The 12760-nt window shown below is 40.7% G+C and overlaps 1 protein-coding gene across 2 annotated transcripts in view; it reads left to right on the top strand.

The window, feature by feature from the left end:
- The window catches only part of SUGCT (succinyl-CoA:glutarate-CoA transferase), a 749888-nt gene that overhangs the window by 327283 nt on the left and 409845 nt on the right, over positions 1-12760 (top strand). For both annotated transcript variants that reach the window (XM_029926667.1, XM_029926657.1), the window contains exon 11: positions 1924-2021. In XM_029926667.1, coding sequence (XP_029782527.1) covers positions 1924-2021 — 98 coding nt within the window. The remainder of the gene's footprint in view (positions 1-1923; positions 2022-12760) is intronic.

The following is a 12760-nucleotide window of genomic DNA, read 5'->3' as shown; positions in this document are numbered from 1 at the left end:
GAGAGAGGGAGACACCGAATCTAAAGCAGGCTCCAAGCTCTGAGCTGTCAGCACAGAGCCTGATGTGGGGCTCGAACCCATGAACTGCAAGATCATGACCTGAGCCAAAGTCTCAATTGACTGAGCTACCCATGCGCCCCACTGAGTGGTTTTTTGTTTTTTTTAATGTGGTTTATACTATTTCTGGGTAAGGCCAGATTTACAGATTTAACCTGTGATTTGATGAAGGGCACTTGCTTTTTCTTGAAGTGACTTATTCACTCTTAGGGAGGGAGGGGGGGTTTCCATTTATGGACAAGGCTGGAGGCCAATTCTGGGATCAGGTGTGGTGACAAGGAGATTTTTAGAAAGGACACTCTACGTAGTGTGGTGTCACTTTTTAAAATCTGGGAGAGGAACACCGTCTTTATTATTCCTAAAGGAAATGAACAAGTGAACCATGCAAAAGGGAAATGACACCGTGGAGATGCTCTCTCTCCTCTAGGGAACGTTCTTCACTTCTCTGTCCTTTGTGAGATGATTAATGGATTGATTTTTATTTAAACCGTGGGAAACAAATGAAACCATTAAATATTTATATTTAAAGCAAATACATTACCAGAGGTAGCGAAGCTTTTTGTGGGCCACATGGCCTGCCTCGAGCCCATAAAGGCTCCTTCTGACTTTCCAACACAACTGCCAAACACTGACTCCACACATTCTTTATAAAACTTCTTTTCCATTCCAAATCCACTTCGTACTTTCATTATGGTCTTGTTAAAATTGCAAGATGTCCAAAGGGACTTGCAAGATAGATTTTCCCTTTATTGAGGAAGAGCAAAAGAGGAAGTATATAAAAGGATTTCTATTTTGTTATTCCTTCAGGGAGACATAGTAAAGAAAAATAGTGACACTTCTATAGGAAGAATATCTTTTAATTTGACATTGTTTTAATGGTGAGCATTTGGGGCAAATGTATATGCTTTTCCTCCATTTTAGCACCTTGTACAACATCCTGGATTGGACTTTTGGGACAGATAATATTATTTTATTTACATGTGGAACAAATAAGTGAATGTACCTACAAGATATATGTTGATCATGGGCTTTGTGGAAGTACAGACAAGTACTTATGATATTGGTTCTCAGAATTAGGTCAGTTTTATCCAGTTTTGTATCTCTCTACCTATGCTGTCTAGACAAGCTTATTATGGGGATCTGATAACTTTCTCTGTGCTCCCATATGTGGGTACCCACTTATTGTAGCAAAAACTTCTCATATATGACAAACTCAGTCATTACCCAATTAATGTTTTTTGTACCATTTTATTCATTTTTGAGACACAGAGAGAGCATGAGTGGGTGAGGGGAAGAGAGAGCGTGGGAGACACAAAATCCGTAGCAGGATCCAGGCTCTGGACTGTCAGCACAGAGCCTGACGTGGGGCTTGAACTCACTGACTTTAAGATCATAACCTGAGCCAAAGTCAGATGCTCAGCTGATTGAGCCACCCAGGTGCCATCTTGATTGCATGATCAACATTACCCATCTTGATTGCGTGATTCTTCCCTCTATATTCCTTTTTTGCTCTATATGCCTTTGTCTGGAAGCATAAAGGTCATCAAAGAATGGTCTTGGGAAAGGTATGGTAGTCCCTGAACACTCACATTCATAGGCAGGTACACGAAAAATTGTGAATTATACATTAAAAGTATTTTTCCTGGGGGCACCTGGGTGGCTCAGTTGCTTAAGTGTCTGACTCTTTATTTCTGCTCAGGTCATGATCTAAGGGTCTCTGAGCTCAAACCCCAAGTGCTACCAGCACAGAGCCTGCTTGGGATTCTCTCTCTCTCTCCTTCTTACTCTCTCTGCCAATACCCCATTCTCTCTCTCTCTTTCAAAAGTAAGTAAATAAACATTAAAAAATGATTTTTTCCCTTTTAGATCTTGAATTTGCCTGAACTGATTGAGGACTCCAAGTATAAAACTAATCATCTTCGGGTACAGAATAGAAAAGAGCTTATCAAAATACTATCTGCACGGTAAGCTTAGATCTACTCTTTGTGCATTTAAGAATTAATGTCATTAGCATTTACCTGGGTTTTTTTTTGTTTTTTTTTTTGGTGTTCTTTTTTTGCCTTATTTAAATTAACTTGTAATTCTCTTCCATTTCACAAAGCTGGTTAGTGGAATGATAGTTCAAAGCCATGTTTTTTCTTTATTTGAAAACATTTTGCATATCTTTTTAAGTACTGAGTCATAACAATGATATAAATAAGAAAGTCAAATGACTTGAATTAGGTCACTTCTCTGTAGCATGTGAGTGTTTGGGATTAGTCCATTATAAATTCTAATAACAACAATATTACTAGTAATAATCATTTAACATTTCATTTTGCCTCTACTGTTTAAACTACATACCTGACCCCATTTAACCCTTATAGTCATTCTGTGAGGCAAACTCTATTCGCATTTTACAGATAAGGAAACTGAGACAAAGAAAGTTTAAGTCAAAAGTTTGTTGGCCTTTCTGTTCTCCTGTGCAGTTTATCATGATGATGTTTGGAAAATGCTAGACTGAGTTATGGGTCATAAAGGATTAATGTTCATCAATTAGAGTATTTGACCTTCCAAATTATTCCATTCATGTCAGGTTATGCTTTCGTTAAACCCTGTATCAGTTTTTCAGGTCTCCCTCAGAAAAGGGTACTAATTCTTTATCTTTCCTACCAGTTTCACTTTTGTTTATGTCTAAACTCCATCTACAGAACAGGCATCCAGGTTCTCAAGGATCTAAATGACCACATGAGAGGTTCTTTAGTACAAAATACTTGCTGTCATTATGCCAGTGAATTAAATACATTTGTTTGAATATCATATCTTGTCTTTTGAAAGGGGCCTTGTTTTCCTGTCTAGCATGTACCAAAGTTCTTAGACAATAAAATTCTGCTACTGTAATTTTTATTTCTGTCCCCTTGGTATTTGGGGATCTCTGTGTGACTCAGCCGCATTCATTACCTATTTGCCCTTTCCTGGATTGCAACCACTTCTCTGCGATGCTGGTTTCTCCTTGTGCCCCAGGTTTGTGGATCAGCTGGCGCTCTGTGTAGGACGGATGTGCAGAGAACACATGAGCCAGAATCAGGCTCCCCCGTCCTGGCCGTTCGCTGAATATAAGTCTGATTCTACCACAGAGCCCGAGAGCCCTCCATTAACCTTTCTCCACATGAGAATTGGCCATTTATTTCTGCTCTTTGCCTCTCAAGCAGTTTTTAATTCATTTAATTCATTGATAGGACTTTTTCCTTTCACACCATGGTTACCCACTTTCAATAATAGGCATTTGTGAGAACCTTATCAAAAGCTCTTTGAAAGTCTAAATAAATCATATCCATGCTGTGAGAAGAAGCGGACCCAAGAAAAATACAAAACTGAGGCAGATAAAAGTGTCATCTTGGTACTCAGCTGCTGGCCCTTTTTTAACTTCACAGAGTTCCATTACTGGTTTCCTATGTCCTAAAACTTTTCTTCCTTGCTCAATTCTGTGACAGAGTTCTGCTGTGGAAAGACTTTTGGTAGCATCTGTAACAGATTAATTTCTTTTTTCTCTCTTTGGGGTGAATTAAATAATTTGTCGCCTTCTCCTTTCTACTCTTACATACGCGGAAGTGGAAGTTTCCTCATTGTGGAAACCCAGAAGGTTCTTATGTCTTTATTCAGGCTTAACAAAGAGTTAAGGAATCAAATCACAAGGAAGAGACTGGGGGGTTGTCTTCAGAGAGGAAATTCGATACAGGAGGTCACATTATTGCAGGTCCTGCTGTTAAAGCACAGACCACGGAGGGCCCGCACTGTTTGCAGGCGGGGTTTCATACTCTCTCATGCTAGTGTGTTGATGTTTTTTGGTGCTCTCTTGTGGTAAGCAGGCTTCAGTCTCTGCCTGCTCGAGTCTCTTCTGCATGGTGGCTCAAACAGTGATGAGCGGGGAAGATTAGGGTATGATCACTCCCGTTTACGACCTTGTCGTTGTTCTGAACAAATGTCGCTGGATTCACCGGTACTGTTGAGTGCTCGGTTTTCAGGGGTCTCTGTGAAAGTTTAAAAATGTATCATTTTCATGAGCCGATTCTATGTCTATGTCTATGTCTACATCTATTCTATTCTATTCTCTATGAAATTTTCAAAATGTTTAGTGGCTTGCTATTATAGGATGAAAGCTGGTCTTTTTAGTCTGACATCACGGTGTTCCACAGTCTGACACGGTTTTTTCTTCCCACCTTTTCTTGGCATGAAAGCCCCTGCTTGTAGCTGCATTCCCATCCGGGGGGGTCTTTTGTTCTCTGTCTGGAAGGCTTCCCAGACTTACTATGATTCTGAAACATAGTCATGCTTCAAGGCCAGTGCCACAGCTTCATGAAAGCGTCCTCAGATGTCTTTCCTATTTGGGGTTCCAGTCAGAGGAATGCAGCCTATCCGTTACCAAACACAAACAGAATTGGCGTGAACTTGGGAATGGTTCTGTTAAAGGTGCTTGACACAGCATTCTTTTCACCTCACAGCGGTCGCAGAACCTGTGAATCACAGACACACTAGCTCCCAACCACGGAAAGGAGGCAGGGAGAAGGGAAGGGGAGGAACCAGCACTCATTAGACACTTTTAATTATCAGGAACATATTACTATTCCCACTTTACAGATGGATATTCCGAAGTGTAGGGAGGTTAGTCTCAAAGTTAGACACATAGTGAATAGTTAGTTTAGAATTCAAAAGGCTGTATCTTTTCCTAATGTCATATTGCCGTCTTAAAGTGGTACATGAAATGTTACCCTTTCTTTGCTTATTTACTCAATAAATATTTATTGAGCACTAAGGAGAGAGAATAAATGAAACAAAGTAAGTTGGTGAAAAATAAATGTGGGGAAGGAAAATGAGGAGTGCCAAAAGTTGGTTGTGAGGCTGGCTATTTCATTTAAGCTGGTCCAGGAGATCTTCTGTGGCTAAGTGACATACAAGCAGAGTCCTGAAGGAGGTGGGGGAAGGGGCCTGCAGAGAACTTGGTAGAGGCTGCCGCCTAAAGGCAGCAGGTGCATGGGCGGGAGTATAGGGAGGAGCAGAGAGGACAGCGAGCCCAGTGATCAAAAGGAAGAGTGGGTGGAGGTGGGTCCAGAGAGAGAAAGATCCAGAGGTGGGTCCAGGGAGAGAGAGTAGGAAGAGGTAGCCAGCAAATCGAGTTTAAAAGTTGTGATAGACTTTATAACAAAGTAGTTTCTTAAACTTGTGAAATGAAGGGATTATTTTCATCATGAAGTCAGTCACTGCTGTTTTCTATCCAACCTGAAGACACAATTTTTTTCCAGTTTGACTGACACATGCCTGACTTATAACCTGGTATTAATTTAAGGCATACATCATCATGATGTGATACCTGCAGGTATTGCAAAATGAACATCACAAGAAGCTTTGTTAACACCCATCACCTCACAGCTACAGACTTTTTTTCTTGTGTTGGGTTTTAAGGCCTACTCTCCTAGCAACCTTCACATGTACAGCATCGTTAACTACAGTCATCTTTGTGTTCTCCTGTGACATTCATAGACTTTTTAGAAAGCCTACCGGAACGTCACTTACCTCACTTTGCTTTAATTCCTGCTAAACACGGCGTGCTGCTCCTCTATGCGCAGCCAGGCTCGTTCAGGAGACAGCTGCACGCTTCTGTCATCTGCCGAGCTCTCCACAAGCAGCCCTCGGCACACCTCAGGTGTTCTCAGGTGTTCCTGGCCCCTCCCCTCCACGGAACCAGGCCGGCCCTGAACAAGTTTTATTTGTTTATTTTTTAAATTTAAAGGTGGAAGACTTTTCCCGTGGGCTTGCCATTTTACCGAGGGTGTCGTAGAACGTCTGTTTACCCAGCTGCTAAGATGGAAAGCAATGCAAGGCGAAAGCATGTTAAAAGTCCCCAGCTAAAACCCAGAGGAGATATAACAGAGACTAATCCAGGGCCTGCTGAAACAAGCCCCTTCTCTGCAGCACCCAGGAGCAACCACTCCTAGGCCTCCATGGCTCTTCACACACTGCATTTTTGCAACTGTGAGGACCTCAAGGGAGAGAGTGAACAAGTTGACCTGCGTTGAAACCAAGAGGAGAAGGTTAAAGACGTTGTGTTAGTAGTTGGGGAGAAATAAGAGGAAGACATCAGTGAGGAGGAAGGAGAAGAGAAATGATGGAGAAACTAAGAAATACGATTCACTGTATTTCTCTTCCTCCCTTTCTTCACCATTATGGGCCACTGACTGTGTGTGCTTGTCCCGCAGCTACAGAGATGAAAGAAGAAATCTGGGCTCACGAGAAGTTCATGATCTAGTTAGGAAAATAAGCAGGTAAAGCAGTGTTTTAAGTAGTGTGTGCTCAGTGCCACCAGTAAACACACTCACAGGGTGCCAGGAGCCCAGACAAGGGCAACTACCTCAATGTGGACAAGTCAAGGAAGGCTTCCTGGAGGTGGTACCACCCAAGATGAGTCTTTTTTTTTTAATGTTTATTTATTTTTGAAGCAGAGAGAGACAGAGTGTGAGTAGAGGAGGAGCAGAGAGAGAGGGAGACACAGAACCCAATGCAGGCTGTCAGCACAGAGCCTGATGTAGACTTTGAACCTACAACCTATAAGATCATGACCTGAGCTGAAGTTGGACGCATAATCTACTGAGCCACCCAGGCGCCACCCCCCCGCCCCTGGCCCGAGATGAGTCTTAAGGGAAAAATAGAATGAGGTGAAGAGAAAAGAGAACTCAAAGGAAGAACTATCTGGCTGAGTAAAATTTCACAGGGAGAAAAAAAATCAATCGTAGGAGAAGTAAATCAGGTAGTTTGGAAAGAAGCTGATGACAACTTGTAAATTGAATTTTGAAACATGCTGCACATGTAAAGCAAGTTTCTATCGATATAGTCCTAGTGAAGGCATTACTAAAAAGTTGGTTACACTAAGATGATATAAATAAAAATTACCAGTGTAAGATAAACTTACCTTTTAAAATGCTGTGGCAGTTCCTTTAGTGAAATAGTAATTGGTTTTGGTTTTGAATGACCTGATTTTTCTTAAGTTTCTTATAAGTAATTGAATATTTAATTGCTTTAAGAGTTTACTGTATTAAAAAACAGTGAACTTGTTTTTTATTTAAAAATTTTTTAATGTTTATCTTTGAGAGACTTTGAGAGAGACAGCGTGTACTAGGGGAGGGGCAGAGATAGAGAGGGAGACACAGAATCCAAAGTAGCTTTCAGATTCTGAGCTGTCAGAACAGAGCCTGATGTGAAGCTTAAACTCACGAACCGCGAGATCATGACCTGAGCTGAAGTTGATTGCTTAACTGACTGAGCCACCCAGGTGCCCCCAAAAACAGTGACATTGAATGCTGGAGTTTAGGGCCTTCTAAGCAGAAGTGCTAAATAAATATTTTTGGTGTTTTTTTTAAATTTTTTAATGTTTATTTATTTTTGAGACAGAGACAGAGCATGAGAGGGGGAGGGGCAGAGAGAGAAGGAGACACAGAACCGGAAGCAGGCTCCAGGCTCTGAGCTAGCTGTCAGCGCAGAGCCTGACGTGGGGCTCGAACCCACGAACATGAGATCTGACCTGAGCCGAAGTCGGAGGCTTAACCGACTGAGCCACCCAGGTGCCCCTAAATAAATATTTTTGAACTGAATCAAAGGATTATGAAAGAGCTCCATCTAATCTGATCACTTCCAGAATTTGGTGTCAAATTATTTTTTTAAATTTAAATTTTATTTTATTATTTTATTAATTTTTTTTAATTTTAGAGAGAAAGAGAGAGAGCAGGGGAGAGGGGCAGAAGGAGAGAGTGAAAATCCTAAGCAGGCTTCATGCTCAGCACAGAGCCCAACATGGGGCTTGATCCCATAATGCCCAAGTTATTTTTTAAATTAAAACTTTTTTTTAATGTTTATTCATTTTTGAGAGAGACAGAGAGAGCGAGTGAGCAAGCAGTGGAGGGACAGAGAGACACAGACACAAAAAACAGTCTCCAGGCTCTGAGATGTCAGCACAGTTGTTGGGCTCAAACCCACAAAGTGTGAGATCATGACCTGAGCTGAAGTCCGATGCTTAACCAACTGAGCTACCCAGGTGCCCCCCAAATTATTTTTAATTGGCTTGTTTAGAATATTGGAGAGTTCGACCTGGGGCGTTTTCTGGCTGTTGGTCAAGGTGTTGTATTTTCAAAGGTGCCTGAATATAATGCTACTTTTTAAAAACTTATATCTTGATCTCAGTCAGGCAAATTTGGTTTTTCTGATTCCCTGCCTAGGTCTTTCAGGGAGTCTCCACAGCTTTGAGGATAAAGATTAAACTATTTACCTTAACACATACAATTGCCTCTCACCTTGTCACCCAAAAACCACCTGTGACTTTTTACAATGTGGCCTGGAGGTTTAATCCTCTGTGTCTTCACGTAGGCTCTTTGCTTTCCGCTAAAATGATGACGATTCTTCGTCTCACTGGCTGCTTCCATTTCTCCAACACGAGCACAAGCTCCAGGAGCTTTTCCTGCCTCACTTGTCTGTGGTGAGCAGCCCGTCTTATGCTGCCGCATCAAAGCATCTATTGCACCCAACTCTGATCAGTTGTCCTCCTTGACAAGACAGTAAAGTTCTTAAATAATTTTTATTTCTTATTTTTTTAAGTTTATTTATTTTGAGAGAAGGAGAGAGCAGGAGCAGGAGAGAGGCAGAGAGTGAGGAAGAGAGAGAATCCCAAGCAGACCTCACACCGGCAGTGCAGAGCCTGACTCGGGACTCCATCTCACGAACTGTGACATCATGACCTGAGCCGAAATCAAGAGTTGAACACTTACTTAATTGACTGACTCACCCAAGCACCCCTCTTATTTTTTTAAACAACTAAATGTTTTTGAGAACAGTTTTAGGTTCATAGCAATATTGAGAGGAAGGTACAGAGTGTTTCCATATACCCCTCCCCCAGTATCAACACTCCCCACCAGAGAGGTGCATTTGGTGTAATTGATTAATTTACATGGACACATCATAAGAGACTATATACCTTTTTTGCTTTTTATTTCTAATGCCTGTTAGGTTTCTGGCACTCAATAAATACCCTTTTAGTTAGTGAATGTATGAACCAAGGAGCAACACCATCCAAATTTGGAAGAACTGGCCAGAAGGAAAAAAGGGAAAATCCCTGTGTTGGGTCAAAATAAAAAGAGAACAATGGTATATTACTCAGCCATCACAAAGACTGGAATCTTGGTACTCGCAGTGATGTGGATGGAACCGAAGGGTATTATGAAACACTGTGTGATTCCACTCATATGTGGAATTCAAGAAAAAACCCAGATAAACATAGGGGAAGGGGATGAAAAATAAAATAAGATAAAAATGAAGAAGGGAGGCAAACTATCAGAGACTCTTGTTTTTTTAAGTTTATTTATTTATTTTTGAGAGGGAGAGAGAGAGAAGCCTATGATCTTAAACTATGAGATCCTGACTTGAATTGAAACCCAAAGTCAATCACTTAGCTAACTGAGCCAGCCATCCAGGTTCCAAAAGAGACTCTTAACTATTAGAGAACAAATTGAGGGTTGCTGGGAGGGAGGTGGATGGGGGAATGGGCTAAATGGGTGATGGGCATTAAGGAGGGTACTTGTGATGAACACTGGGTGTTAGATGTAAGTGAAGAATCATTAAATTCTACTCCTGAAACCAATATTATAAGTATGTTAACTAATTTGAATTTAAGTAAAATCTTAGAAAGCCAAAAAAAAATCAACAAACAACAGCAACAATAAAAACCCAAAACAAACCAAAACCCCCCACAACAAAAAAGCAATGGTACCCAGAAATGAAGACTTCCTAACCTAACGTAATAAGACTATTATGATCACTAAATGCCAAAAGGTCTGAGTTTGAGGCCAGAGTCTTCCACCAACTCTGTGGCCTTGAGCTAGTTTGCATTCTTTGGAGCCTCAGGTCCTCAATACAGCTTGAATGACAATACTACACCACCGTGAGAATCACAAACTGCAGCAGGCCTGAAAGCAGCTAGCACAACACAGCACACAGCAAAGCTGGCTCAATCTGTTAGAAGAATCTCAATCCCTTAGAATCACAAATCACATTTCCTCAGGTTTTATTTTTAACCATCACATTTTTCCTGTATCATTTTTTTTTTACTCATGAACCCCCTATCTTTGAGAAATTTTTCTCTCCCAAGATGTAAATATTTCATGAGTTTCATAATTTTTATTTAATCAAGTTCTAGTCATCTGCCAATCAAACCTTGCTTTGGATGATATAACGAGTATTAGTGACTATTGTACTGATTTGATCCCGGTGAAAGGAAGGCAGGAGTTGGCCTGTAGGGCCTTCTTCCAGCTAAATGATTTCTGTTCAACTCCCTTGAAAAATTGAAAATAGTTCACAAGACTTGGAATACATTTAACTTTGTACTGAATTCTTAATAAAGATAGTGCTTAGTTTTTTTAAACCAAAATGGACCTTATCAGCTCATATTCTAATCCCTTTCAAGAGACACTTGTTTCTTGGTGGGAATGATGAATTTGGAACTTGTGAACACTCCATTTAAGTTATTCCTTGCTTTGGTGGCTATACCCTCATAAAGAATGACACACTTTGCGTTCCTTAGCTGCTATGCTGTGTTAATAGCCTCTACGAAAAGCTTCAGCTAGGGCCTTTGAACTTGGAAATAAAATATGTCCATGAGTTCTCCTATGTCATTTTTATGGTTAAGTTTTTTCAAGGTTTTAATGGGCATTTTTGGCCTTCCTGAAAGCTGTTGACTTTAATTTTCTACTAAATAACATCTATAATTTCCCTAATTTTTATTCTTAGTAGAAAATGAAGCTACAGTTGACCCTTGAAGAAAACAGGTTTGAACTGTGTAGGTTCACTTATGTACAGAATTTTTTCGATACATACAGGACAGGACTGTAAATGTACTTTCCCTTTTGATTTTCCCAATAACATATTTTTTTCCTCTAGCTTACTTTAAGAATACAACATATAATACACATATCATACAAAACATGTGTTAATGGACTCTTGTGTTTTTAGTGAGGCTTCTGGTCAACAGGAGGCTATTGGTGGTTAAATTTTAGGGAAGTCAAAAGTTATACACAGATTTTCAACTGTGTGTGGGGTTGGCGCCCTAACCTGTGTGCTGTTTAACGGCCAACTCTACTTTATATTTAATTTCTTAGCAGCTACCTATCATTGACTGCTTCTCCTGATCCCTTTCTAAAATCCCCATTTTAGTCCATCCTCTTGTCTTCCCTTCCTGGCTCTGTCTTCCTGTCCTTATCCAGTCTTTGAGAATTTGAACTCTTTTAAAATGAAATTCTAAATGGATATGATGTATCACCTTCCTAATAATTGGATTTTACTTATTTGCATGAAACCGTCATTTGAATAAGTAGTTTGCTCAATGAACAGAGAGAATTTTATCAGTGTCCACCGATATGATAGAATTTAGAAGGACTGGAAGCAACCTCTGTTCCATGGAATATAACTGCTGATTTCAGAGGTCTGCAATTATAGAATTATAAATCATAGAATTTTTTTTTTTGCCAAAAAGTTTGTTCTTGGGGTGCCTGGGCAGTTCAGTCAGTTAAGCCTCTGACTTTGGCTTAGGTCGTGATCTCATGTTCTTGGGTTCAAGCCCCACATCAGGCTCTGTACTGTCAGCTCAGAGCCTGGAGCCTGCTTCGGATTCTGTGTCTCCCTGTCTCTCTGCCCCTCCCCCTCTCATGCTGTGTCTCTCTCTGTCTCAAAAATAAATAAAATATTAAAAAAATTTTAAAAAGTTTTTTGTTCTTATTTATTTTTGAGAAAGAGTGAGTGTGAGGAGGGAAGGGGTAGAGAGAGAGGGAGAATCTCAAGCAGTCTCCGCGCTGTCAGTGCAGAGCCCGACCCGGGGCTTGAATTCATGAACTTCTGAGATCATGACCTGAGCTAAAATCTAGAGTCAGACACTTAATTGACTGAGCCACCTAGGCTTCCTAAAGTTGTCTATTCTTAAGCTTCAGATAGCACAGAGAGAACTAAAGCTTGCACTCTTATTCCTTAGTTTAAGTTTTTTCAGACTTTTTTCTCAGACTAGATTTTCATGTGGAGAAAGTGGAGAAATCATCAAAGCCCAGGCTGCCTAAGCGAGGCGGAGAGCAGAGTGAAAGGCTGAGAGCACTCAGGAGCCCCAGAGATCAAGTTCCCCCCACGGATGCTTCTGCCAGGGCTGGAAGGCTGGGGAAGTCTCTTTTAACTCTGATTCATTCCTCTCCTCTCTAAACCTGGCAACCATCGACTCTCCCTTGTCTACATGTTTTTAATATATATAGAGAAAGTTATTGTTCACTCCCTCTGAAACTCTTTGGTTGGTCTAAAATTCTCTTTTCCATATGATCACATTTTAAAATCTTCCTGCCAGCCTTTCCCCCCACCCCCAACCCCTGACTTCTATTAGTATCTTACGAGGCTGCAATTCATGTGATTTATATATGTCCTCAACCTACATGTTTAGTTTATTGCAGCTTCCCTCGCTTCAAACCTCTTGTAATACCTTGAATCGTTATCATTGTAGGTTAATCTGGCGTTCGCTGCAGAGGGCTGATTGGGATAAATGGATCTGATGTCTTCGTGAGGGTCACATTGGTTTTCTTATGCATTCCATGGCAGCTCTGCCATTATCAGCTGATAGATGGTTCCTTGTAAAATGGCTCTATTTTATGTGGTTCGT

This window comes from Suricata suricatta, chromosome 2, assembly GCF_006229205.1.
Source record: "Suricata suricatta isolate VVHF042 chromosome 2, meerkat_22Aug2017_6uvM2_HiC, whole genome shotgun sequence".
NCBI lineage: Eukaryota > Metazoa > Chordata > Mammalia > Carnivora > Herpestidae > Suricata > Suricata suricatta.
Note: the sequence above shows the minus strand (reverse complement) of the source record. Positions and strands in the feature narration are given on the sequence as shown.